The 23,440-nt window shown below is 46.5% G+C and overlaps 1 protein-coding gene across 3 annotated transcripts in view; it reads left to right on the top strand.

Annotated features, from left to right (window-relative positions):
• The window catches only part of LOC137658478 (phosphatidylinositol 4,5-bisphosphate 3-kinase catalytic subunit delta isoform-like), a 106,760-nt gene that overhangs the window by 20,243 nt on the left and 63,077 nt on the right, over window positions 1-23,440 (top strand). For all 3 annotated transcript variants that reach the window (XM_068393241.1, XM_068393224.1, XM_068393232.1), the window contains exons 4-6: window positions 18,864-19,087; window positions 20,136-20,364; window positions 21,626-21,741. In XM_068393241.1, the coding sequence (XP_068249342.1) occupies window positions 18,864-19,087; window positions 20,136-20,364; window positions 21,626-21,741 (569 nt within the window). The remainder of the gene's footprint in view (window positions 1-18,863; window positions 19,088-20,135; window positions 20,365-21,625; window positions 21,742-23,440) is intronic.

Here is a 23,440-nt window from a genome sequence, read left to right as displayed (position 1 = left end):
CCAACCACAGTAGACCCTAAGTGGTCCATGCTGCAGACTATGCAGTCTCAGCTTGCGGCTTTTATGCAGGAGTATCATGCTGAGAAGGTTAACACCTCTCCTGTTAACCTACAACCCGCAGAGGTTGTGCGCTCAGCAGATACTGCGGCTGCCTGCTCCCACACCCCACCTGTGAGAGCTCCTCCACCGATGCGCAGTCCTCACTGCCAGACGCATGTTCTTGCTGCACCATCTGCTAACATGCGTGAGCTGCCGCATCAGGAGTTGCCGGGTTCCAGCACTATGCGGCATTCTCCTCAGCCCATGCAGCATGCTCTGCAGACCTTACAGCATGCTCCGCATACCATGCAGCATGAGCCGCATACCTTACAGCATGCTCTGCATACCATACCGCATGCTCCTCAGCCCACCGCAGACCCTCCCACACACCAGCCCTCTGCTTTTGTTGTTGCCAGCTCGCAGACTGTCCAGCAGAGGCATGATGATGGATCTGCAGGTACGCATGCACCCGTTCTGCAGGATTCAGCCGTTCAGCTTGCTGCTCTGCCTTTGCCTCTCACAACTCAACTTTCGGATGATGATGTATCGGATGATGAAGCTGCTCATCTGGATGATCCTCACTCTGATGTTGAAGGACACAAGTCTTCGCCACCCTCCTTAGACTTTCGCAAAGTCCTTGCTTTGTTCAGGGATCTGTATCCTGAACACTTTGTGTCTGCAACCCCTCGTTCTCCTCCCTCCGAGTTTGCTCTGGGCATGCAGTCTGCTGCGCCTGCCTTCACCAAGCTTGTTCTCGCCAGAGAGCTTTGAGGGTTATGGGGGACTGGTTGCATTCCAAGAAGCAACTGGGAAGGACCTCTTTTGTGTTTCCTCCTCCCAAGCTGGCTTCTAAGTCGAGCGTCTGGTATGCCACGGGAGAGGAACCTGGCTTGGGGGTTCCTGCCTCTGCCCAGGCCGACTTCTCAAGTCTGGTTGACTCTCCCCGCAGGTTGGCTATGAGACGTTCGAAGATCTGCTGGTCCTTTTCAGATCTTGACCATATGTTGAAGGGAGTCTTTCGTGCCTTCGAGATATTCAACTTCCTCGATTAGTGTTTGGGAGCCTTAAGCAGGAAGACTTCCCCTTCAGATAAGGACTCAGCCATGCTGATCATGTCCAGCATGGACAAGGCAATTCGGGATGGGTCTGGTGAACTTGCGGCTTCTTATGTATCAGGAGTCCTCAAGAAGAGAGAACATCTGTGCTCCTTCTTATCTGCTGGTATCACTCCTTGCCAGAAGTCAGAGTTGCTGTTTGCTCCTCTCTCCAAGTGTCTGTTTCCGGAGGAGTTGATTAAGGGGATGGCTGCCTCTCTTATCCAGAAGGATACTCATGACCTCATGGCCTCTTCTGCACGTAAGGCTAAAACCTTACCTTCCGTGCCTAGACCCTTCCGCCCTACAGCAGTTGATACACCTGCTTCTAGGTTCATCCCGCCCTTTCGTGGCAGAACCTCCAGCAGAGGAGGTACCCGTGCAGACAGTCACCGAGGCAAGTCCAAGAAGGGTTCCAAGTCCGCAAAAGGCAAGTTTTGACTGCCTTTCTCTCCAGACAGCAGTAGGTGCCAGACTCAAGACCTTCTGGCAAGCTTGAGAGAGCAGAGGTGCAGACGCTCAGTCTGTGAAGTGGCTAAGGGAGGGATACAGAATTCCGTTCTGCCTCAATCCCCCTCTAGCTACATCTCCCATCAACCTCTCTCTCAACTACAAGGAGAAGGACAAGAGGCTAGCGTTGCAACAAGAGGTGTCGCTCTTGCTACAGAAGGAAGCAGTGGTCATAGTCCGGGATCATCAATCCCCGGGCTTTTACAACCGTCTCTTCCTGGTAGCCAAGAAGACAGGAGGTTGGAGACCGGTGCTGGACGTCAGTGCTCTCAATGCTTATATCACCAAGCAGACGTTCACGATGGAGACGACGAAGTCGGTCCTAGCAGCGGTCAGGCAGGAGGACTGGATGGTCTCGTTAGACCTGAAAGACGCATACTTTCACGTCCCCATCCATCCAGACTCCCAACCTTTCCTAAGATTCGTCTTTGGAAAGGTTGTGTACCAGTTCCAAGCCCTGTGCTTTGGCCTAAGCACGGCACCTCTTGTGTTTACGAGACTGATGAGGAATATTGCGAAATTCCTTCACTTGGCAGACATCAGAGCCTCCCTTTATTTAGACGACTGGCTTTTAAGAGCTCCCACAAGTCGTCGCTGTCTGGAGAATCTCAGATGGACTATGGATCTGACCAAGGAACTGGGCCTCCTGGTCAATTTAGAGAAGTCCCAGCTCGTCCCATCCCAGACCATTGTTTACCTGGGTATGGAGATTCAGAGTCGAGCTTTTCGGGCTTTTCCGTCGGCCCCAAGGATCAACCAAGCCCTAGAGTGCATCCAGAGCATGCTGAGAAGGAACCGATGCTCAGTCAGGCAGTGGATGAGTCTAACAGGGACACTTTCATCGCTGGCCCTGTTCATCGAGTTAGGGAGATTCCACCTCCGCCCCCTTCAGTATCATCTAGCTGCTCACTGGATAAAGGACATGACGCTAGAGACGGTCTCAGTTCCTGTTTCCGAAGAGATGAGGTCTACCCTAACGTGGTGGAAGAACAGCATTCTTCTCAAGGAAGGTCTTTCTTTAGCTGTTCAGACCCCCGACCACCGTCTCTTCTCGGACGCATCAGACTCGGGCTGGGGTGCGACATTGGACGGACAGGAATGCTCGGGAACATGGAATCAGGAGCAAAGGACACTTCACATCAATTGCAAGGAGTTGTTGGCGGTTCATCTGGCCTTGATAAACTTCAAGTCCCTCCAGCTAAACAAGGTGGTGGAGGTGAACTCCGACAACACCACAGCCTTGGCTTACATCTCCAAGCAGGGGGGGACTCATTCGAGGAAGTTGTTCGAGATCGCAAGGGACCTCCTCATTTGGTCAAAAGATCGAAAGCTCACGCTGGTAACGAGGTTCATTCAGGGCGATATGAATGTCATGGCAGATCGCCTCAGCCGGAAGGGTCAAGTCATCCCCACAGAGTGGACCCTTCACAAGAATGTTTGCAGCAGACTTTGGGCCCTGTGGGGTCAGCCAACCATAGATCTGTTCGCTACCTCGATGACCAAGAGGCTCCCATTGTATTGTTCTCCGATTCCAGACCCAGCAGCAGTTCACGTGGATGCCTTTCTGCTGGATTGGTCCCATCTCGACCTGTATGCATTCCCGCCGTTCAAGATTGTCAACAGGGTACTTCAGAAGTTCGCCTCTCACAAAGGGACACGGCTGACGTTGGTTGCTCCCCTCTGTCCCGCGAGAGAATGGTTCACAGAGGTACTGCAATGGCTGGTCGACGTTCCCAGGACTCTGCCTCTAAGAGTGGACCTTCTGCGTCAACCTCACGTAAAGAAGGTACACCCAAGCCTCCACGCTCTTCGTCTGACTGCCTTCAGACTATCGAAAGACTCTCAAGAGCTAGAGGCTTTTCGAAGGAGGCAGCCAGAGCAATTGCCAGAGCAAGGAGGACATCCACTCTCAGAGTCTATCAGTCTAAATGGGAAGTCTTCCGAAACTGGTGCAAGGCCAATGCAGTTTCCTCAACCAGTACCACTGTAACCCAGATTGCTGACTTCCTGTTACATCTAAGGAACGTTAGATCCCTATCAGCTCCTACGATCAAGGGTTACAGAAGTATGTTGGCAGCGGTTTTCCGCCACAGAGGCTTGGATCTTTCCACCAACAAAGATCTACAGGACCTCCCTAGGTCTTTTGAGACCTCAAAGGAACGTCGGTTGTCCACTCCAGGCTGGAATCTAGACGTGGTCCTAAGGTTCCTTATGTCATCCAGATTTGAACCGCTCCAATCAGCCTCTTTTAAGGACCTCACATTAAAAACTCTTTTCCTCGTATGCCTAGCAACAGCTAAAAGAGTAAGTGAGATCCATGCCTTCAGCAGGAACATAGGTTTCACATCTGAAACGGCTACATGTTCCTTGCAGCTCGGTTTTTTGGCTAAAAACGAGCTTCCTTCACATCCTTGGCCTAAATCGTTCGAGATCCCTAGCCTGTCCAACTTGGTGGGGAACGAACTGGAGAGAGTACTTTGCCCAGTCAGAGCTCTTAGGTACTATCTAAGAAGGTCAAAACCTTTACGAGGACAATCAGAAGCCTTATGGTGTGCTGTCAAGAAGCCTTCGCTACCAATGTCTAAGAACGCAGTTTCTTACTACATCAGGCTTCTGATTAGAGAAGCTCATTCTCATCTGAAGGAAGAAGACCTTGCTTTGCTGAAGGTAAGGACACATGAAGTGAGAGCTGTGGCTACTTCAGTGGCCTTCAAACAGAACCGTTCTCTGCAGAGTGTTATGGATGCAACCTATTAGAGAAGCAAGTCAGTGTTCGCATCATTCTATCTCAAAGATGTCCAGTCTCTTTACGAGAACTGCTACACCCTGGGACCATTCGTAGCAGCGAGTGCAGTAGTAGGTGAGGGCTCAGCCACTACATTCCCATAATCCCATAACCTTTTTAACCTTTCTCTTGAATACTTTTTATTGTTGTTTTGGGTTGTACGGTCGGCTAAGAAGCCTTCCGCATCCTGGTTGATTTGGCGGGTGGTCAATTCTTTCTTGAGAAGCGCCTAGGTTAGAGGTTGTGATGAGGTCCTTTAGTATGGGTTGCAGCCCTTTATACTTCAGCACCTAAGAGTCGTTCAGCATCCTAAGAGGACCGCTACGCTCAGTAAGGAAGACGTACTTAATAAAGGCAGAGTAATGGTTCAAGTCGACTTCCTTACCAGGTACTTATTTATTTTATATTTGTTATTTTGAATAACTAATAAAATGAAATACGGGATACTTAGCTTCTTTGTTAACATGTATGCTGGTCTCCACCCACCACCCTGGGTGTGAATCAGCTACATGATCATCGGGTAAGATTAATATTGAAAAATGTTATTTTCATTAGTAAAATAAATTTTTGAATATACTTACCCGATGATCATGATTTAAAGGACCCACCCTTCCTCCCCATAGAGAACCAGTGGACCGAGGAGAAAATTGAGGTCTTGTTGACAAGAAGTACTTGAGTACCTGACCACAGATGGCGCTGTTGAGCACACCCCCACCTGGATAGCGATCGCTGGCGTATCCCGACCGTAGATTTCTGTCGGGCAACAGAGTTGACAGCTACATGATCATCGGGTAAGTATATTCAAAAATTTATTTTACTAATGAAAATAACATTTTAAAGCAGATTTAACCTAGTAATAGTATCATTGGCTAGACCTCTTTCCAAGAAAGTTCTGAAAAAGGTAACTGCCAGATTCGTAGTCAGCGTCCGAACCTCTGAGTCTTCCAGAAATTGGCTAACTTCCTTACATCAGAATCATTTTCCGAAGGGTAGAATCTCATATACCTGACACTAGGGACAATTTGTTAAAAGGGTCAATCTCAGCATGTCTCTGTGCTGCAAATCTCAGATAGTCCATAAAGTGAAGGCACTCTGAATCCATGAGAAAGCAGACACACTGTGAGATAGTACCATCCATGCTAACTTGGTTCGGGAATCCGCCGAGGTCGGAGTCCTAGATCCACCAAGATAGGGAACCAGTTGCATTGGCCAATTGAGGGCTACGAGGGCAATCCGACCTTTGAAAGTCCTGAGCATGTCCAGGACTTTCAATAGCATGGTTAAAGGTGGAATCAGGTAAATCCTCCGTCAGTTGTTCCAATCTATGGACATGCCATTTGTGACATAGGCCAGAGGGTCCAGGTTGGGGGCCACATGACATTGTGGCTTGTAGTTGGATTCCGTGGCAAATAGATCTACTTGGAGACCTGGAACCTGTTGGCAGGTCCAGTTAAATGACTTTTTAGCCAAGGACCATTCCGAGTCCCGCAGAGGTGTCCTTGGTAGAACATCCTCAACCACATTTCTTACTCCCGCCAGGTGAACAACTGACAGGTGGCAAAGGTTCCCTGTTGCCATTGAAAAGATAGCTACCATCACTTAATTTACGTGAATTGATTTGGAACCTCCCCTGTTAATGCAGTGGACTATCACTTGGCTGTCTAGAATTAGACTGATATGTTGTTTCTGTGATGGGGAAAGACTTATTAGAGTCAAGAACATTTCCTTGACTTCTAAGATATTGATGTGTTGTTGTCGGAGTGCCACTGTCCACAACCACTGGACCTATTCATATTGGGAATAGCCTCCTTAAACGCTTAGGGAGTCATCTAAATGGACCACCAATGTTGTCGCTGGGAATCGTAAAGGTACTGAGTTTGCTAAGTTTTTGACCTTCTTCCATTGTTGAAGTTTTTTCCCATAGTGTAGGTGGAACCCGAGAAATTTTGTCTCGATATTTCTCGTTCTCTTTGGACCGCCAAACTCGATTGATGTCTTCTAGATTGACTCTCAGTAATGTGTCTGTTATTGAGGGAAACTGTAGTAATCCTAGGATTCTTTCTTGGTTTCTCCGGGTCGTTAGTTTGTCCTTGAGAGATCCTCTTGTGTTTCTTACTATCTCTATCCTCTTCTGTGATGGAATCAACCGCTTGTGTGTGCTCAGGATCTATTAAAGACCTAACCACTGGAAGCACGTTGGTGGAGAAAGACGGGACTTTTTTAAATTTATTTGGAAACCTAAGTATTCCAGAAATTTTATTACTTTGCCCAACGCCTTGTGGCATTCCTTGATGCTGTTGGCCCAGATAAATCAACTGTCTAGGTAAGCCACTAATTGTATTCCTTGAGTCCTCATCTCTTGGACTACTGTCTCCTCCAACTTAGTGAATAACTTGGTCGCTATGTTGAGTCCGAATGGCATCACCTTGAAGGTGTAAGCCCATTTGCCTAGCTTGAATCCTAGGAAGGGACGAAAAAGCCTTGCTATCGGAACATGAAAATGAACACCTGTAAGATCTATAGAGGTGGTGACGGCCCCACAGGGACAAAAGGTCCTCACCTGTGAGACGGTCAGCATATGTAACTAGTCGCATTGAATATATGTATTCAAATAGGACAGATCTAGGTTACTCTTCGTTTGTCCGAGTTTTTCCTAGGCACTCTGAACAAACGTGCTTGAAATTTTTAAGCATATTACCTCTTTTATTGCTTTCTTCAGAAGATCTCCTGTGTAAAGTGTTAAGTCTGCTGTTGGAATCTGATAAAAACTGGTTGGTGGAGGGGGCTTTTTTCATCCATCTCCACTCCAGAACTTTCATTACGACGTTGTATGCCAATTGCTGAATGCCCAACGGCTCCAAAAGAGGTACAGCCTTCCTCCTACCTGGGGAGTCCTCTATGCAGGAAGGCTCCCCTATATCCGTGAAACACTCTCTGTGTTTCGAAGGAAGGATGATACGCCGGAGACGCAATAAATGGAGTAGTGGCTATCGGTTGTTGAGGTGGTTGGCTTACCCACACATATTGATTTTGAGGCTGGGTTCTTGAGGTGGAAGGCTGGCTCACCTGGGATACTGGCATTGCCTGTAGCACATCCTGAGCTTGTGGCCTTTGGAAGGACTGAAACTTCCTTGGTCATCTCCTGCCTCGTGATTGCGGTCCGGTGGGCTCGAATTTTCTTTTTGGAATTAGACCCCACCGGACTCTGAGGTTTTGGTTGACTCCAGTTGCTTCTCCGAGGGCGCTATTTACCACGTCCTCCGGGAAGAAGTCCGCTCCCCAGATCGAGTTCTTAAGTAACTTGTTAGGCTCATGCCTAAAGGAGTCCTCAAGTAAGACGAGCTTCCGGCAAGGGAGACGTACCACTGCAAAGTCATATGTATCACACTGTAGTGCGTGAGGCAAAGACTTTGTCAGGATCTTAAAAAAGTGGCTCCACTAGTAGACTAACAAAGTCATCTCCGTCATTGTGGCTGAGTTGATAAATCTACCCAGCTTGGATCTTGCACCGTATCCTATCTTAACCAGAGAGTCTGGAAGCCTGGGGAGGCGTTCACTAAACTGTGTGGTGGGACAGTCCTAGTACAATACAATGACCCTGCCGTGAAAGTAGCTGGTGCATCGATCCAGCATTCTTGGCCTCCTGGGAACAACAGGGAAGTTAGTTCCGTCTTCCGTAGTTGCGGCGTGGGCTTGCCTTCCATATCCACCTGAAAGGTAAGGCCTACTACCTTGGTGGTACATGGTGTCGGGGTTTGCCCGTCCACCTCGAACATAGTGTATGTATTCTTATGAGGGGTTAACTTGGTATTGACACAGTCCCACTCATTTAAAGTCCGGACCCAGTCGGACTGAGCTTGCTCGGCGCTCATATTAAGGGCAGATGAATTGTAAACCTGGTGGATATCATTCAAAATCTTCTACCGAACGGGGACCACCTCCTGCTATTGTCAACATGCCCTCTGAGAACGGGGCATGAAGAGCCAATCGCCACGGGCCGTTCTAAACGATCGCCGGGAGCTTTGACACGTCCGGAACCATAAACTACCGTTGTTGTGGTAGTTCGGACCGCAAGGATTATCTATCATATTTTCCTGATTTTGCAGTCCCTGGCCCAAACCGTCCATAGACAGCAGTCGATCGACAATTGGACCAAACTGGACTACACTACGCAACCTCTCCATGAGCTGGCTCGAGAAGGCCACCGGACCGAAATCAAGTTCCGGCGTCTGCCCCTTTGAGCTTCTTGCTCTTGACCCCTGATGTGGAGGATTAGACCCTGCCGAGTCCGTCAGTAGCTTAGTAGCCGATGATGGTCTGGTTGGGAGTGGTTTGGGTAGCCTAAAAGGCTTGCCCTCCTTGGGTAGGGCCGACCTCATACGTTTTACCTTAGAGGCCACTGAGCATGGCACCCAGCATGAGATCGGCAGACCTCATGCCCACACGACTGCTGCAGCACAGCAGTGCATGTTGTCTCCTGACAGTGTACCACCTGTAAGTCAATTTGATACATGGGTATCATACTTGATTTCGCCGGAAAAAGCGGTGACAAATATAGTTTAGTTAAATCCACTGTGGATAGCTCAGCGGAGTCGTAGTCTTTCTTACCGTTTTACAATAGAACCCTAATATTCTGTTTTCCTTCTTCCACCATCTCCTGTCATCCAAAGGTTTGAAACTGGTAGAAATGGCAGCTGGATTAATCTTGGACCAGTCGGCCCTCTCCAGAGAGAAAAATTCCACTATGAAACTTCTCTCAACCTTCCATATCCCTACCGGAGTAGGATGTACTTATAGATGAATAAAGGTTGAGACAAGGCGATACAAGGAAACCAGAATTAGAGACACCAATACTGTTGCCGGAATACTTGGTTGGAAGTATGAATTCCCACTGATGTAAAACCGGCCCGTAACAATATAAATTCAAGAACTACAAATCTCCGTCTGTAACTCTCTTCGGAACAATCATACCGCAAATATCCTGTAATATAATAAATCAACCTACGGGATCAGAACAGTGTAAAAAATTTTATATGAATCCGATCAAAGAAACATAGTAACTATCTCATGGATACAATTTCAAGTCATCGCGGCCCTCACGGGGCGGAAGAATATCGAAGATGGGATTCCGGGAATAGAGGGATATGCGGTACATAGCAAGGTTCACACTCAGTCCGGCTCGACTGGTGGCCATCCATGACTAACCGAGGAGAGAGTGCTATTTGCATCGACTCACAGATCGTGAGAGCTATCTCTCTCTCTCTCCTGGCTGTCTCCCTTCTATCCTTAGTGTATAACTCAAGCCTCCTTCCCGAGGTTAGGGAGCGACGAGTAAGAATTCCACTGAGTAAGATAATTTGGTATATGAATATAAAATTAACTTGTGCCGGGAACCCCAGCAGAGATCAAACGTGATAATAGTATATATATATAAAATAAACTAAAGAAATTAAATTCCTCTGTGACACCCAGCAGAAAATAGCATGCTTAATCTAAAGGATGTAATACGAAATAGCATTCAAAAAACATGTTACGCCTGTCATGAAAAAATAGTCTTTATTATGAGTTCTCAGCACACAGGATACCTACCGGGGTGAGGAGCGTAAGCAAGAAGTGACAAGCAGACTAGAAGCAACCATCGAAGTCCGTAGACTCCGGAATGCATGAAATTAAATGAAAAAACCTAATGACAGGAAGGGCAAAAATAGATACCATTGTGGCGCCGGAAAACATGCGTAAATCCTGTGCAAAAACCCAATGCTACGTAAGCAATGTAGCGCCGGAAGAAATGCATCGCTAAAAACAAATGCTATGTATTAACTCTAACATAAACTATAATCTCCGTCGCAGCCCCTCTCCCTCACTATGAGTTCATTTCAGAACCTTTGGGTAGACACTCAAGTTCTGTGCATCGGTATCAAGACTTGTTTTTTCCTACATGAATGCAAACATTTAAGTAGGAGTATAACTTCGGCGCAAGGTTGAATGATCATTGAATTGTTAATGAGGTAGTTGTATTTACTAACGTATGATGTGGAGGAACCCAAACTATACAGCAAGACTATCCTTCTTGACTTCGGCTGCAGTCAGAATGGACGTCTTCTTGCTGCGTATCCAATGTGTTTATTGATACCTCTTTTGCTTCCTTTTTTTTTTTTCCAGTGTATGGTTATTGCCAAAATGGAAATGAGAGATGAGATTGTGTCCTTGGCAGGGGTGGTTAAACTGTGTGGCAAGTTTATTTCAAAACTTGCCGTTAACTTTTTCAGGGTGCAAGACCGTTCATAGTCCTATCACTGTGACAAGTATTGTTCGTTGCCTCCTTTTCAGATTTCTAGGAAGAAAGCGGTAGCTACAAGAGATACTTTTGAGTTACTTTGGAAAACCCCAAAGTTGATCCTGAAGAAACTTTGTTGCTGATTTTTTTCTTCTGAGGCAACTCGACACTCTGTCTTTTTCGAGTTCCTCTTTGAAGGATGGTTTTCATGGTGCAGTACTCTTGGGTTGGATCCAAAAATTATAAAATGCTTGAAAGTGAACGTATATGATATTAGGAGTGCAGCTTCATCCTTAAAGTTATGTTGAAATCTTTCTTTTGAAACAGTATTAGCTACAGCACAAATACTTACCATGTCGAGCTTCACCAAATATCTGAAAGAAGTATGATTTGCTTATGCAGGTTGCTGGGCTCAAGGTCCCAAAGTGGTGGCAAGGGACGTGATCTAGAAGTTTCGGGTTAAGTTAATTTATTACTCTCTCACCTATGAATATTGTATTGTATTTATATTCAATTTAGAATCAATTAAAGATATCAGCTAGATCAAAATACATTTAAAGATGATATACAATACAATTCTAATTTCTTTAGTAAAAAATCTAGAGACCCTATTTCAAACCGTAATGCCCCACTTCAACAGTGAAAGAATCTGCAATATGAAATTAATAGAATTTCAGCAATTAAATTTCTTTTCTTTCTATACTTACCTAATGTTCATATACATGCCAGCCCTCCTCCCCACTTCATGATATCAAGAGGAGGTATAATTTAAATTTCAAAACTGAAGAGACAAAGAGTATATGACTCGGAGAACTCACTGTTTTAGAAGCTAAAACTGGTTCCAGTTGAGTTTCAGTAAATTTTCCTTAAGTTTGGCATCTGCTTCTTAATATTTTCACCACATAAATTATTTGGGCAATATTGTTGTAGGTTGGCCAGACAGTACTACATTGGATCCTTCTCTCTGGTTACAGCTCATTTTTCCTTTGCCTACACATACACCGAATGTCTGGCCTATTCTTTACTCATTCTCCTCTGTCCTCATACACATGACAACAATGAGATTACCAAACATTTATTCTTTGCTCAATGGGTTAATTACTGTACTGTAATTGTTCAGTAGCTACTTTCCTCTTGGTAAGGGTAGAAGAAACTCTATAGCTATGGTAAGCAGATCTGTTAGAATCTAGGAGAAGGACACTCCAAAATCAAACAACTGTTCTCTAGTCTATGGTAGTGCCATAGCCCCTGTACCATGATCTTCCACTGTCTTGGGGAAAAGTTCTCCTGCTTGAGATTACACTCGGGAACATTATTCTATCTTATTTCTCTTCCTCATGTTTTTTAAAACTTTTCATGCTTTGTGTATGAAAGTTTTATTTGTTCCAACACGGAGTACTTACCTCGAACTACTTTCTTAGGAGTATCTGGGATTCTCCTCCCAACCGACTAGAATTTTGTGTAGTTTCCCCTATCTCCGTTTTCTGTAGTGGGACCCTCTGTGGCGGATGGATACTCGCCCTGAGGCGACCCGTGTCAGCGTGCGAGAGCATGGAGCTAGGTCTCGGTAGTCAGTAAGCTTCTGGTCGTGGCGTAGTTCACATCTCGCCGCTCTCTCACATCCCGTCCGACCCTTTGTGTCCCCACGTGGTTACCATGTGTTTACCCATTCCCTTTTACCCTTTCATCCACCTCCTATCCCAGTGTTCTTGTGTTGCTTGGTGCTTTAGTGCTTCCTTATGGAATCCCAATGTCGTTGCCCCAGGCCCATGGCCGGTAAATCTTGTGGTGCGTTCCTATCGAAGCCGGAGGTAGACCCGCATTCTTTGTGCTCCTCGTGCAGGGGTAGCGTGTGTTCCCCGTCCGCCACGTGTCCGGAGTGCGCGTCCTGGCCGGAGATCCAGTTGGCCTTGTACGCTACAAAGAAGAAAAAGGTTCCGAAGAGGTCTCCTAAGAAGGTGGGCGCCGCTTCACCCTTGGCGTCACCTGCCGCCAAGATAGGTTCCCCGTCACTTTCCCCTACTCAGAGTAGGGGACGAGGTAAGTCCGTTGCGGGGAAGCGACCCATTACCGCTCCCCATGAGTCCGCTGTAACTGATGTGGGGGCTGTTGTTGATTCGCAGGCGTGTGGGGGGGCCTGCTGAGGGGGCGGGAGTGTGCTCGGGAGAAGAGGTTGTGGTGCCCGCAGGACCCGTCTCAACCGAAGACCCGGTGTGGGGGAAGGCGGGATCAGCTCCTTCCCCCGCGTCATGGCAGTGCATTTCAGGTACTTCAGCGCCCGAGGGAGAAGTAGACAAGGAGAGGCAGCTTACAGGTTCGTCGGACCCCGACTCCATTGTTTGGACGGCGCCTAGGACGCCCTTCAGGTCGCCGATGCGCCAAGAGGAAGAGTTCGATGGTTGGTTCGCGTCTAGGAAGGCGCTACAGACTCCCCCGGCACCGTCGTCGACGTTCCCGCCCGACTTTATGCAGCCGTTCACGCTGGTGAAGCAGCATGAAGACCCTGCATCATCGTCGGAGGACTCGGCGAGCTCTTCTTCCGTCTCTTCCTCTTCCTCCTCATCGTCATCGTCAGAATCATCCTCTTCGGAAGACTCCGACCCCCGTGAGGCGAGAAGAAAACAGAAGAGGAAATCTCGCTCCCGCTCAGCCCCTTCCAGGAAACGCTCGAAGACCTCCAGGAAGAGGAGCAAGAAGGAGCGCTTGTCCAGGGACAAGTGGATTCGAGTGACGGTTCCCCGTAGTGAGCTGATCAGGGCAGCCGCCGCTCCAGTACCTACCGCGTTGCCCTCTAGAGCCGCTCCTGCGCCCTTACTGCACGTGTCGTCCGCTCTGTCCGCCTGTCGGTCGAAGCCGCCGACACACGTCGACTTCGCCATGCCTTTACCCGCCAAGTCACCTGCTCCATCCGCCCAGCGGAGAGAGCCGCTGCTTCAGCCCGGTAGCATGGCCCCCATCTCTGGTACCACGGCAGCTCTGTCCAAGTGCCCTGGCCAACCGGCGGCTCACCGTGGACCCCTGGCCCCACGGAGCTCCCCGGGAGCAGGTAGACCCATGACGGCTACCTCCGTCTCAGCGGATCCACCCGTGTTGGAAGTATCCGCGCCGTTGGATCGGCGAGAAAGAGATGACCTAGCCTCCCACGTGGCTCCATCCGTGATCGGCGATGCACCCGACACGGAGGATCAAGTGGTCGAAGGCCTGGGAAGAATGGTCGACAACCCTGTCCAACTAAAGCCATCACTAACCCTCCCGTTGGCCCCAGACGTTAAGTTAGGGATGGACCACGTGGACAGGTACGTCACGGGTCAAGTAAACTCTCAGGGCCCAAGAGTCCTTCAAGCTGCTGCCGGGGTTAAGGACCAAGAAAAGATTTTACGTCCCTGACGGACGGCACTCGGGGCCCCGCGCAGTGGAAGCGGCGATATCCACCCTCAACTGGGGCAGTTCAGAAGACAGAGCCTCCTCTGCCCCGGTGTGCTTTTCTCCAGCCGAGGCTTCGATGATGGAAGATACGGCCCAGGATATAGTAAACGTCACGTCGTGGTTAGACTGGTGGGCATGCATCTTAGTTGGCTTTCAGCTGTCCCATGACCTGGCGGTACCCGAAAACCAGACACTACTCCAGGAACTGATCCGCTCAGGGGGGAAGGCCATGAAGTTCCTCACCTTCCATTCCCTCACACAGACGGCCAACTGGATCTTATGGAGGGGAGAGACTGTTCTCAATAAGTTGATCCGTAAGCTCCCCGAGAGGGAAGCGAAGTACCTGAGGAACTCACCAGTGTGGGGTGACTCCGTCTTCCCCCTGAAGGCAGTGGAGGAAGCTATGGAAAGGGTACGGAAGCTCAAGGAGACAGGAGATTCCAGGCCCCCTGCAGCAAGACGTCCCACTCATAGAAGGGTTGCGCTGGACGGTCCCTACCCTTTTACAGCACAACTTAGACGGGACTCCCCTTCTTCGTACTGGCATCAAGCGTCGCACCCCCCTATAGGGGAAGTACTACTCCACAGGCCTACTTTAGACCAAATTACTCCAGCTCCAGGAGAGGCCGTTCTAGCCGTGCCTCCAGGAGGCGGTAGGAAGAGAGGCCCCCTACTCCTGCCGAAGCCTTAGGTAGGGGGATTCCTCAAACATTCTTGGCAAGAATGGCGGGCCAACTGGGCTGATCCATGGTCCGTGGCAGTCCTGAGAGAGGGGTACAGAGTTCCCTTCCTAGCGGACACGCCCCCTCTGATCCTCGACCAACGTGCAGAATGGCTGGCACCCAAGGATCCCTTGAAGAAGGCGGCATTAGAAGAAGAGGTGTCAGCCATCCTGAGCAAAGGAGCATTAGAACTAGTCAAGGTCCCGTCCCCGGGGTTCTGCAGCAGGCTCTTCCTGGTGGAGAAGGCGACAGGGGGTTGGGGGCCGGTCATCGACCTCTCGGCCCTCAACAAGTTCATAAGCAAGACCGACTTCAAGATGGACACTCCGAAGTCGGTGATGGCAGCCTTGAGGGAAGGGGATTTCATGACGTCCCTAAACCTCAAGGATGCGTACTTTCAGATCCCTGTCCACCCCTCCAGCAGGAAGTTCCTAATGGTGAAGTGGGGTTCCCAGTCGTTGCAGTTCAGAACCTTATGCTTCGGGCTGTCGACAGCGCCGCAGGTCTTCATGAGGGTCTTTACAACAGTGTCAGTCTGGGCTCATGAGCAGGGGATCCGCCTGATTCGATACCTAGACGACTGGTTGCTGCTTTCAGCCTCAGAGGCAGCACTGAAGGAGCAAGGCGCGAAGCTACTATGGTTCTGCAAGGACTTGGGGATCACCATCAACATGGAGAAATCACAGTTGATCCCCTCCACCAGGATGACTTACCTGGGGATGGTCCTGGACTCCAAGTTGGGGAGAGCCTTCCCCTTCACAGAGGGGCTCGAGAAACTAGACCAGATAAATCTCCCCTTCCTATCGGACACTCCAAGAAAAGCCAAGGAGTGGCCGAGGCTAGTGGGCCACCTGGTATCTTTAGAAAAGCTAGTCCCTCGGGGGAGACTCAAGCTAAGAACGGTTCAGTGGAACCTGAAAGAACTCTGGTCCCCGGGAGAGTCCCCGCACAAGATAGTCACCGTTTCCCCGGAGACGAAGGAGACCCTGAAGTGGTGGTCCGACAGGGCGAACACCCTCAAAGGGATGCCATTCGCGACTGCCCCTCCAGAGATGTTGCTCTTCACAGACGCGTCGAAGGAGGGGTGGGGAGCCCATCTCCTCAACGAAACAGCGAAGGGAAAGTGGTCTCCCGAGGAGAGGAGCTTGCATATAAACATCCTCGAACTGATGGCCGTTCAGAGAGCTTGCATAGAGTTCGTCCACCTTCTCCGGGGGAACACGGTGGCGCCAATGTGCGACAACGCCACCGTGGTAGCCTACGTGAAGAAGCAGGGAGGACTAAAATCAAGGGAGTTGTGCGACCTCACATCAAAGATCCTGGAATGGGCTGAGAGGGAACACATCGAGTTCACAGCCAGGTTCATTCCAGGGAAAAAGAACGTCCTAGCCGACGGCCTCAGCAGGGTGGGTCAAGTAGTGGGATCAGAGTGGGCCAGACAATCATCCTCAAGTGGGGGTCGCCGATGATGGACCTGTTCGCCACAAAGCTCAACGCCCAGCTCCCCGTGTTCTGTTCTCCAGTGCCAGACCCAGCAGCAGCGTTCGAGGACGCCTTCCAGCACCCGCGGGACGGTCTCGACGTGTACGCCTTCCCTCCCTTCCGGACCCTCAGACAAGTCCTCAACAGGGTCAGACGTGCAAAGAGCCTGCAGATGACTTTGGTAGCGCCCTGGTGGCTGGAGAGAGAGTGGTTCGCAGACCTAAAGGAGTTAGCGGTCCTCCCACCGTGGCCGCTTCCGGACAGAGAAGACCTTCTCCGTCAGCCCCACTTCGAGAAGTTTCACGAAAACCCTCGATCCCTCCGCCTACACGCGTGGAGGTTATCGAGCGGCTGCTGAGGAAGGAAGGATACTCGTCTAAGACCGCCGCTAGGATGACTGGCTATCTGAGAAAATCCTCAGTCTTGGTCTACCAAGCTAAATGGGCAGCATTCACGAAGTGGTGCGCCTCCCAGAACCTCAGGCCATTGGATGCCTCTATTCACAAGGTAGTGGACTTCCTAGTTCACCTGAGAGATGACCCAGGGGTATCTATCCCGGCCATCAGAGGAGTACGAGCCGCGTTGGGTCAGGTCTTTCTCCTCAAGGGACTCGATCTAGGAGCCTCTCGGCAGATCTTGATGCTCATTAGGAGCTTCGAACAATCGTGTTCTCCACATTCCTCTAGAGTACCGCAATGGGACGTAGCCAGAATACTTAAGGCCCTTTCTAGGCCACCCTTCGAACCCCTCAGGAACATTCATGACAAAGACCTTACCCTTAAGACGGTCTTCCTCCTCGCCTTGGCCTCCGCTAAACGAGTCAGTGAGCTCCACAGGTTGTCGTACGAGGCTTCGCACTCGAACGGGTGGGAGGACCTAAGTTTCAAGTTTTTGCCTGACTTTGTAGCCAAAACGCAGAATCCTGCTTCCTGGGACCCCAGGTTCGAGGGTTTTTTGGTCCCAGCAATTCTGCGTTCAGACTATCCTTGAGATTTATTGTTGTGCCCAGTCAGGTCAGTTAGGAAATACCTTGAAAGGACAGCCAGACTTCGGGCGGGGATTAAGAGCCTGTTTGTCTCTTTGGGCCCGGTAAAGAAAGTAGTGTCCAGGAACACCATCTCCTTCTGGCTACGACAAGTCATAAAGAAAGCCTATGATAGTGACTGATCCACGGTGCCGGGTAGACCGCGCCCCCATGACATTAGAGGTCTGAGCACTTCATTGGGCTTTGATAAGAACATGGCGGTGGGCCAGATTCTGAAAGCGGGTACATGGTCCAGACAGTCCACTTTTACAGCCCACTACCTGAAGGACTGTACAAGGAAGTCTCTGGACTCCTTCTCCATTGGCCCAGTCATTTCCGCGCTCCAACAGCTTTAAGGTTGAAGCCCCGGGGAAGCCCGTGGGAAGTAATTCCAAGCGACACAAGTTCCTTCCATACTATCCCCTTTTTCCTGCTTCCCCTCTGTTCCCTTTCCCTTTCCTCCGCCCATGTGAGAATCATTCATTGGAGACGCCCATGTTCGGATGAAGTTTCACAGAGGCGAGTTACATAGACACTATGAAGTTTTTTGCGTAGTTCTCCCCGAGTCTCCTATCCCGTTTTATTGTCAGCTAGAACCTAGCCTCCTATCAAGGTTCAATCAATTGAAATCTAGCAGGTCTTACGGCCTGTAAGTCCACCCCCGCCTCCTAAGGTGTAAGTCTCCTAAGAAAGTAGTTCGAGGTAAGTACTGTACTCCATGTTGGAACAAATCACAAATTTTAAGTAATTTGTATTTTTCCTAACAGTACTTACCTCAAACTACATTCGGGTTATTGCCCGCCCATCCTTCCCCGTATGTCTTACAGAAGTTCGATACCATAGTTATCAAAAGCTTACTGACTACCGAGACCTAGCTCCATGCTCTCGCACGCTGACCCGGGTCGCCTCAGGGCGAGTATCCATCTGCCACAGAGGGACCCACTACAGAAAACGGAAATAGGGGAAACTACACAAAATTCTGGTCGGTTGGGAGGAGAATCCCAGATACTCCTAAGAAAGTAATTCGAGGTAAGTACTGTTAGGAAAAATACAAATTACTTAAAATTTGTGATTTTAATGTTGTTACTCTTTTTAAAATATTTTATGTTGTTAATTACTTATATTGTAGGTTATTTATTTCCTTTCCTCACTGGGCTATTTTCCCTGTTGGAGCCCTTGGGCTTATACCATCCTGCTTTTCAATAATGTAAAATTAACTGATTTGAAGTGAAAGATTTATTTTTCTAATACATGCCTTCTTCCCAACCAGTCTGGTATAGTCAACACAGCCAGTGAATCAGTTTGCTTTTCCAAACCTTGCAATGATTCCTCAGATGCTTAAACAGGCTTTATAAAAGTACAGTAAGGTATTTGTAAAGATATAAGTTTTTTATTATAAGAAATTCCTAGTTTTTAAGTTTCAATTCATTAGAATACAGTTTATCTTGAATCTGATATTGATTTCAGGATACGAAGAAATATTTTAAGAAATTTTCCATTACAGGCGGTACTGGGGACATGCAATCATTTTCGGTGTATGCGATGCATAAGCCTCGCCCACCTAACTTTCCTCTACCAACAATGGCTGGGTCTGCATCAGAACAGTTTGGGCTTCATCATGGACCCACAGCCTCCCCAACAACAGTGTTAGTTGACTTTCTGATGCCAAACAGTATCCTCATCACTCAAAATGTCAGTATAACAGCAACGCTAGCGGAAATTAAAGAGGTTAGTTCTTCCGTAGTTTACATTTTCAAATGCACGGGACCCCATTTATGTAAGAGCATTCAGTATTTTTATTAATTATTTTATAGGACTTGTTTCATCTTTAGATGCAATCATGTTTATTGACAGTGCTAGACGCTTGTCCAGGACATGTGTAAATGGTAATACTTTTCTAAATTCTGCTTAGAATTACAATTTTGTTTATCACAAACTGTTAATTTTACATCATTCTTTTTTGTGTAACTGAAATTCTTGAGAATTTGTTAGCAATAAAAAGAACTATTCCTTGAGGTAAGTTTGCACATGCATATAAATCTTTATTCAGTATTTTAGTTTGATTTAGTTTTTATTTGATAACTTTATTTTTTGTAAATACTTAATAGAATTTAATTTAGGTAAAGTAATTTCTCCTGTTTTCAATATCAGAACTGAATGTTAAGAGTATTCCAGCATAACTTATTAGTTGTAATTTGGCAAGTACCAAGTTATTTCATTGATTTTTATTTTTTATTTTTGGTTTTTGTGTTTCATGTTGAGGGAAAGTCAAGGTTCAGGATTAGGTTAAATGATTTTTAACTAAGTTCAAAACTATTATTTTTATATTCTTACCCAGTAGTCACAATGGCAACTGAAGAATCTCCTTCACAGCAGTTGTCATATTTCTTTCATAGAATTTGCACAAATCTCTTGGCAACAAAAAGTAATGGGTTTAGTGATAAGAATAAATTTGCTTGTATGCTTGTATGCTATGTGAAATGATAGTATTTTTTTAATTCAAATAATTTCTCTTTATAAATAAAGTTTTACTTAAATATTCTTTGGTATTGTGTAGTGATCAGTAAGAATTTGGTGCTATATACACGACACCCACAAGGTGCTCGCGCGAGGGTAGTAACCTCTGCATTCCATGCTTTTATCTTTCTCTGGTATATTTGGAAGATTTATATCAGAAAATTGTAAAGAACGACCCTTTTCACCGGGCGTCACATGTCTCTTCCCTGAAATAGATTTTTCCTTCGTCAAAATCCCTATTTTTCATATTTTTTTTCAGGAACTGTGGGATCATGCAAGCGAATACCCGCTATTTGGGACCTTACACGACCTCTCTTTATATCACTTCTCTTGTGTCAGTAACCAAGCTGAGAGGATTGAGTTGATGGATGAAACTAAATGCTTACAAGAAATCAACCCATTCTTATACATTTTGAAACTCGTGGAGAGGAAGGGCAATGAAACCGAAAAGCTTCTCAATCTTCAGATTGGAACGTTGATTGGCAAAGGTAAATTCATCAGTGCATTATATATGTTCATATTATGTAAAATTCCTTGAAAGAATTATTAATTTTTGGGTTATTTTATTTCCCTTACTTTCAGAAGCCAACCATTTAAATCTTTTTCTCAAATTGATAGGCATTCTTACTGTTACATACGTATTTATTATTAATGATTCAGCTGTTGAGGTAAACTATAAAACTTAGTTTTGATTATGCTAAAATCATTGGTAAAGAATTATAGAAATATTTAATGCCTCATCTTTTTAAGATTAACTAGAGATCAGATTAAAGGAAAATATTAATACTAATAAAAAACGTTAAGTAATCTTAATGTGTTGGGTAGAACAGCTGGCTTATGGTAATCAAACTGCCATGTTGTATTCTCTTTTACCCCTACTGTATATTTTGTTTCAGAACTTATTGCCTTATAGGGATACGGTACTCATATGTTTGGTAATGATTTAGAAATTTATTTGTCTTATTTTCTTCAAGATAGACAAGCCTATTTAGCCAAAAATCCCCTTGCCCAAAGAATGGCATCTCATTTCAGAATTATTGGTTTCTTACAATCTGGAATAGTTAGTTTAGAGAAGTGCTTCATTTGATAAACCCAGGTTTTTGAGTGTAATAGAATATCATAATGTCTAGAGGCAACTCTAAGGTCTCTAAAATTGCCATTTAGTCTACAAATATTACAATACATTACATGATACTGGTGAGATCTAGGATGCACTGGTCCAGGATTTTGCTTAATATCTCCAGATAAATTGATAATTAAAAACAATAAAAAGTCTCATATTGAAAACAAACTCAATAATAAGAAAAATATTATGGACACAACTATACGAAGAGAAAATAATACTTTTTGTACTAATAAAGATAAAATGTCAAATAAAATGGGTCAACATGGTCAATCTGAAACACCATGCAAGGCTTAGTACGTACCCCTAGGATAGTTGCTTCAACTGAAGGAAGATCAGTATTGATGGCTTTTAAAAATAAACACCATAGAGGAAGATAAAGGAACAGATAGGGAAAAGAGAACCTCTTGATGAACCAATAGGCATCCATGTCCTGTCTATTAGGCCTGCATAGCATGCTGTTAAAAAAAACAAGAGTAAGAGAAAACCGATAGAATAGTGTACCTTAAAGCAAGAGAACTCTAACATAGTTGAGGCAGCAGTGGCATGTGTAGTAGAAAATTGCCATACAGTTTTGGATCTTCATCACAGTATTAAATTTTTTTACTTAATATATATTGTTTCAGATCTCCAAAAATTTGACGATCTGAAAAACCCAGAAGTGAATGAGTTTCGATGGAATATGAAAGTTGTTTGTGATGAAGTGGTTGCAACTAGAAATAAAATGTCTTGGATAGAGCAGGTGAGCATTTGATATATTTTTCTTTAGGCATTTATGCATATTTTGATATTCTTTGTGACCTTATCATTCTTTAGCATTTAAACTATTTGCTCTGATTTTTATTATCTATACAGTGTTAGTGTTTAATTTTAAATATAAAACTTACCCGCTGGTTATATAAGAATGGCTAACGTCCCTGACGCCTCGGCAGAACTATTCAAAACTCGCGGCTAACGCAGGTATGCCAGGTGTACACTAGCGCCTGGTGGACTACAGGTAGAACTGCTCCCACTTGTTCAGATTTTCTCTGCCAACCATACTGGTCAGAACGTTGAAAATTAACTCGCTATTTACATTCAATTGGACGGTTTATTTGGTGATTTACTCTGTCTTTTTGTTTTTGGCTTTCGCTTTGGTAATTTCCTTTTCAAATATTCTTGAAATTTTTATTATTTTGAGGTTATTTAGTTATTTTGACCTTTGATATTGTTTAATTTTCTCTTGTCACTTTTCAATATGGCTTCCCTGTTTATAGGAAGTGTAGTAAGGGTTGTCAGACTTGCCTTCCTAAAGGTTCTGTTGATCCGCATACAATTTGTGTTAAATGTAGGGGAAAATTGTGTACTTATGGGGATCGGTGTGAAGAATGTTCTTCGTTAACAGAAAGTCAGTGGGTAGCTTATGAGCGTTATACTCAGAAGTTAGAAAAAGATAGGATTAGAAAAGAGAGAATTAGACGTTCTTCCCGTTCTGTGGATTTATCTAGGTCTGATGTCATTAATCCTATTTCTTCCCCATTAGTGGTAGATCAAGATCCTAAAGAACCTACAATGAGGGAGATGTTGTCCGCAATTCAAGCTCTCGGTGTGAGGGTTGAATCTTTAGCGGCGGACAAAAAACAGATGATGTCAGAAATTAATTTACTTAAAAGTGGTCGTACTAGTGATCAATCAAGTGTTAAAAGTTCGACGAATGTGTTGAGTGTTGCAGAGGGCGCGCCTGCGCAATCCTGTCGTTCGCCTAGTTTAAGACCTCTGGCAAGCTCCCGGAAGGGGAGAAGTTATGTCAAAGGGCGAAAGGGAACGAGAGGCTTCATCAATTGTGTAGACGTTCCCTCGAGTGATCCTGGTAATGTAGCTCAGTTCGCTCACCCTCACCATAGAAAGAAGTGAGGTTAATGCTTTGTCCCCCTCTTCAGATGAAGGGTCACGTGACGATAAGTGGTGTAAAGCCTCTAGACCGATCAAGAGGAAAGTTCAGTCAGTGGAACAGCGGCACCTTTCCTCCCCGCAACAGCCGGGCTGTAGTCATTGGGAAACACCTGAACGTTTTCCGTCCCTTGACGAGTGTTCACCTGCGAAGCGCTCGAATGTGGGTTCCGGTGGAGATAGGGTAATTGATTCGGATGCGGAGTTAATTTCTGGTTCGGGTGTGACGATTCATGCTCCGCCTCTCCCTTTGGACTGGGACTCTTCTCCCGATAGGGGTGAACTATTGGAAAGCGATGAAGAGAAAGAATTCGCTATAAAAAAGGCTACACAATTATCTTCTCAAGACAATCCAAGGTGGACTATGTTGTTGAATATGAAACAACAGCTATCGTCGATGATGCAGTCTTATCGACCGGCTGTTGGCAGTGAGGCTGGGCGTCAGTCGTCGGTGGGAGACCCGTTGTCGCACAGGCGGCCTGTTGTCTCTGGGGCTGACGTGATATTGCACA

This window comes from Palaemon carinicauda, chromosome 1, assembly GCF_036898095.1.
Source record: "Palaemon carinicauda isolate YSFRI2023 chromosome 1, ASM3689809v2, whole genome shotgun sequence".
Taxonomy (NCBI): Eukaryota; Metazoa; Arthropoda; class Malacostraca; order Decapoda; family Palaemonidae; genus Palaemon; species Palaemon carinicauda.
This window is presented reverse-complemented; position numbering and strand designations above follow the sequence as displayed.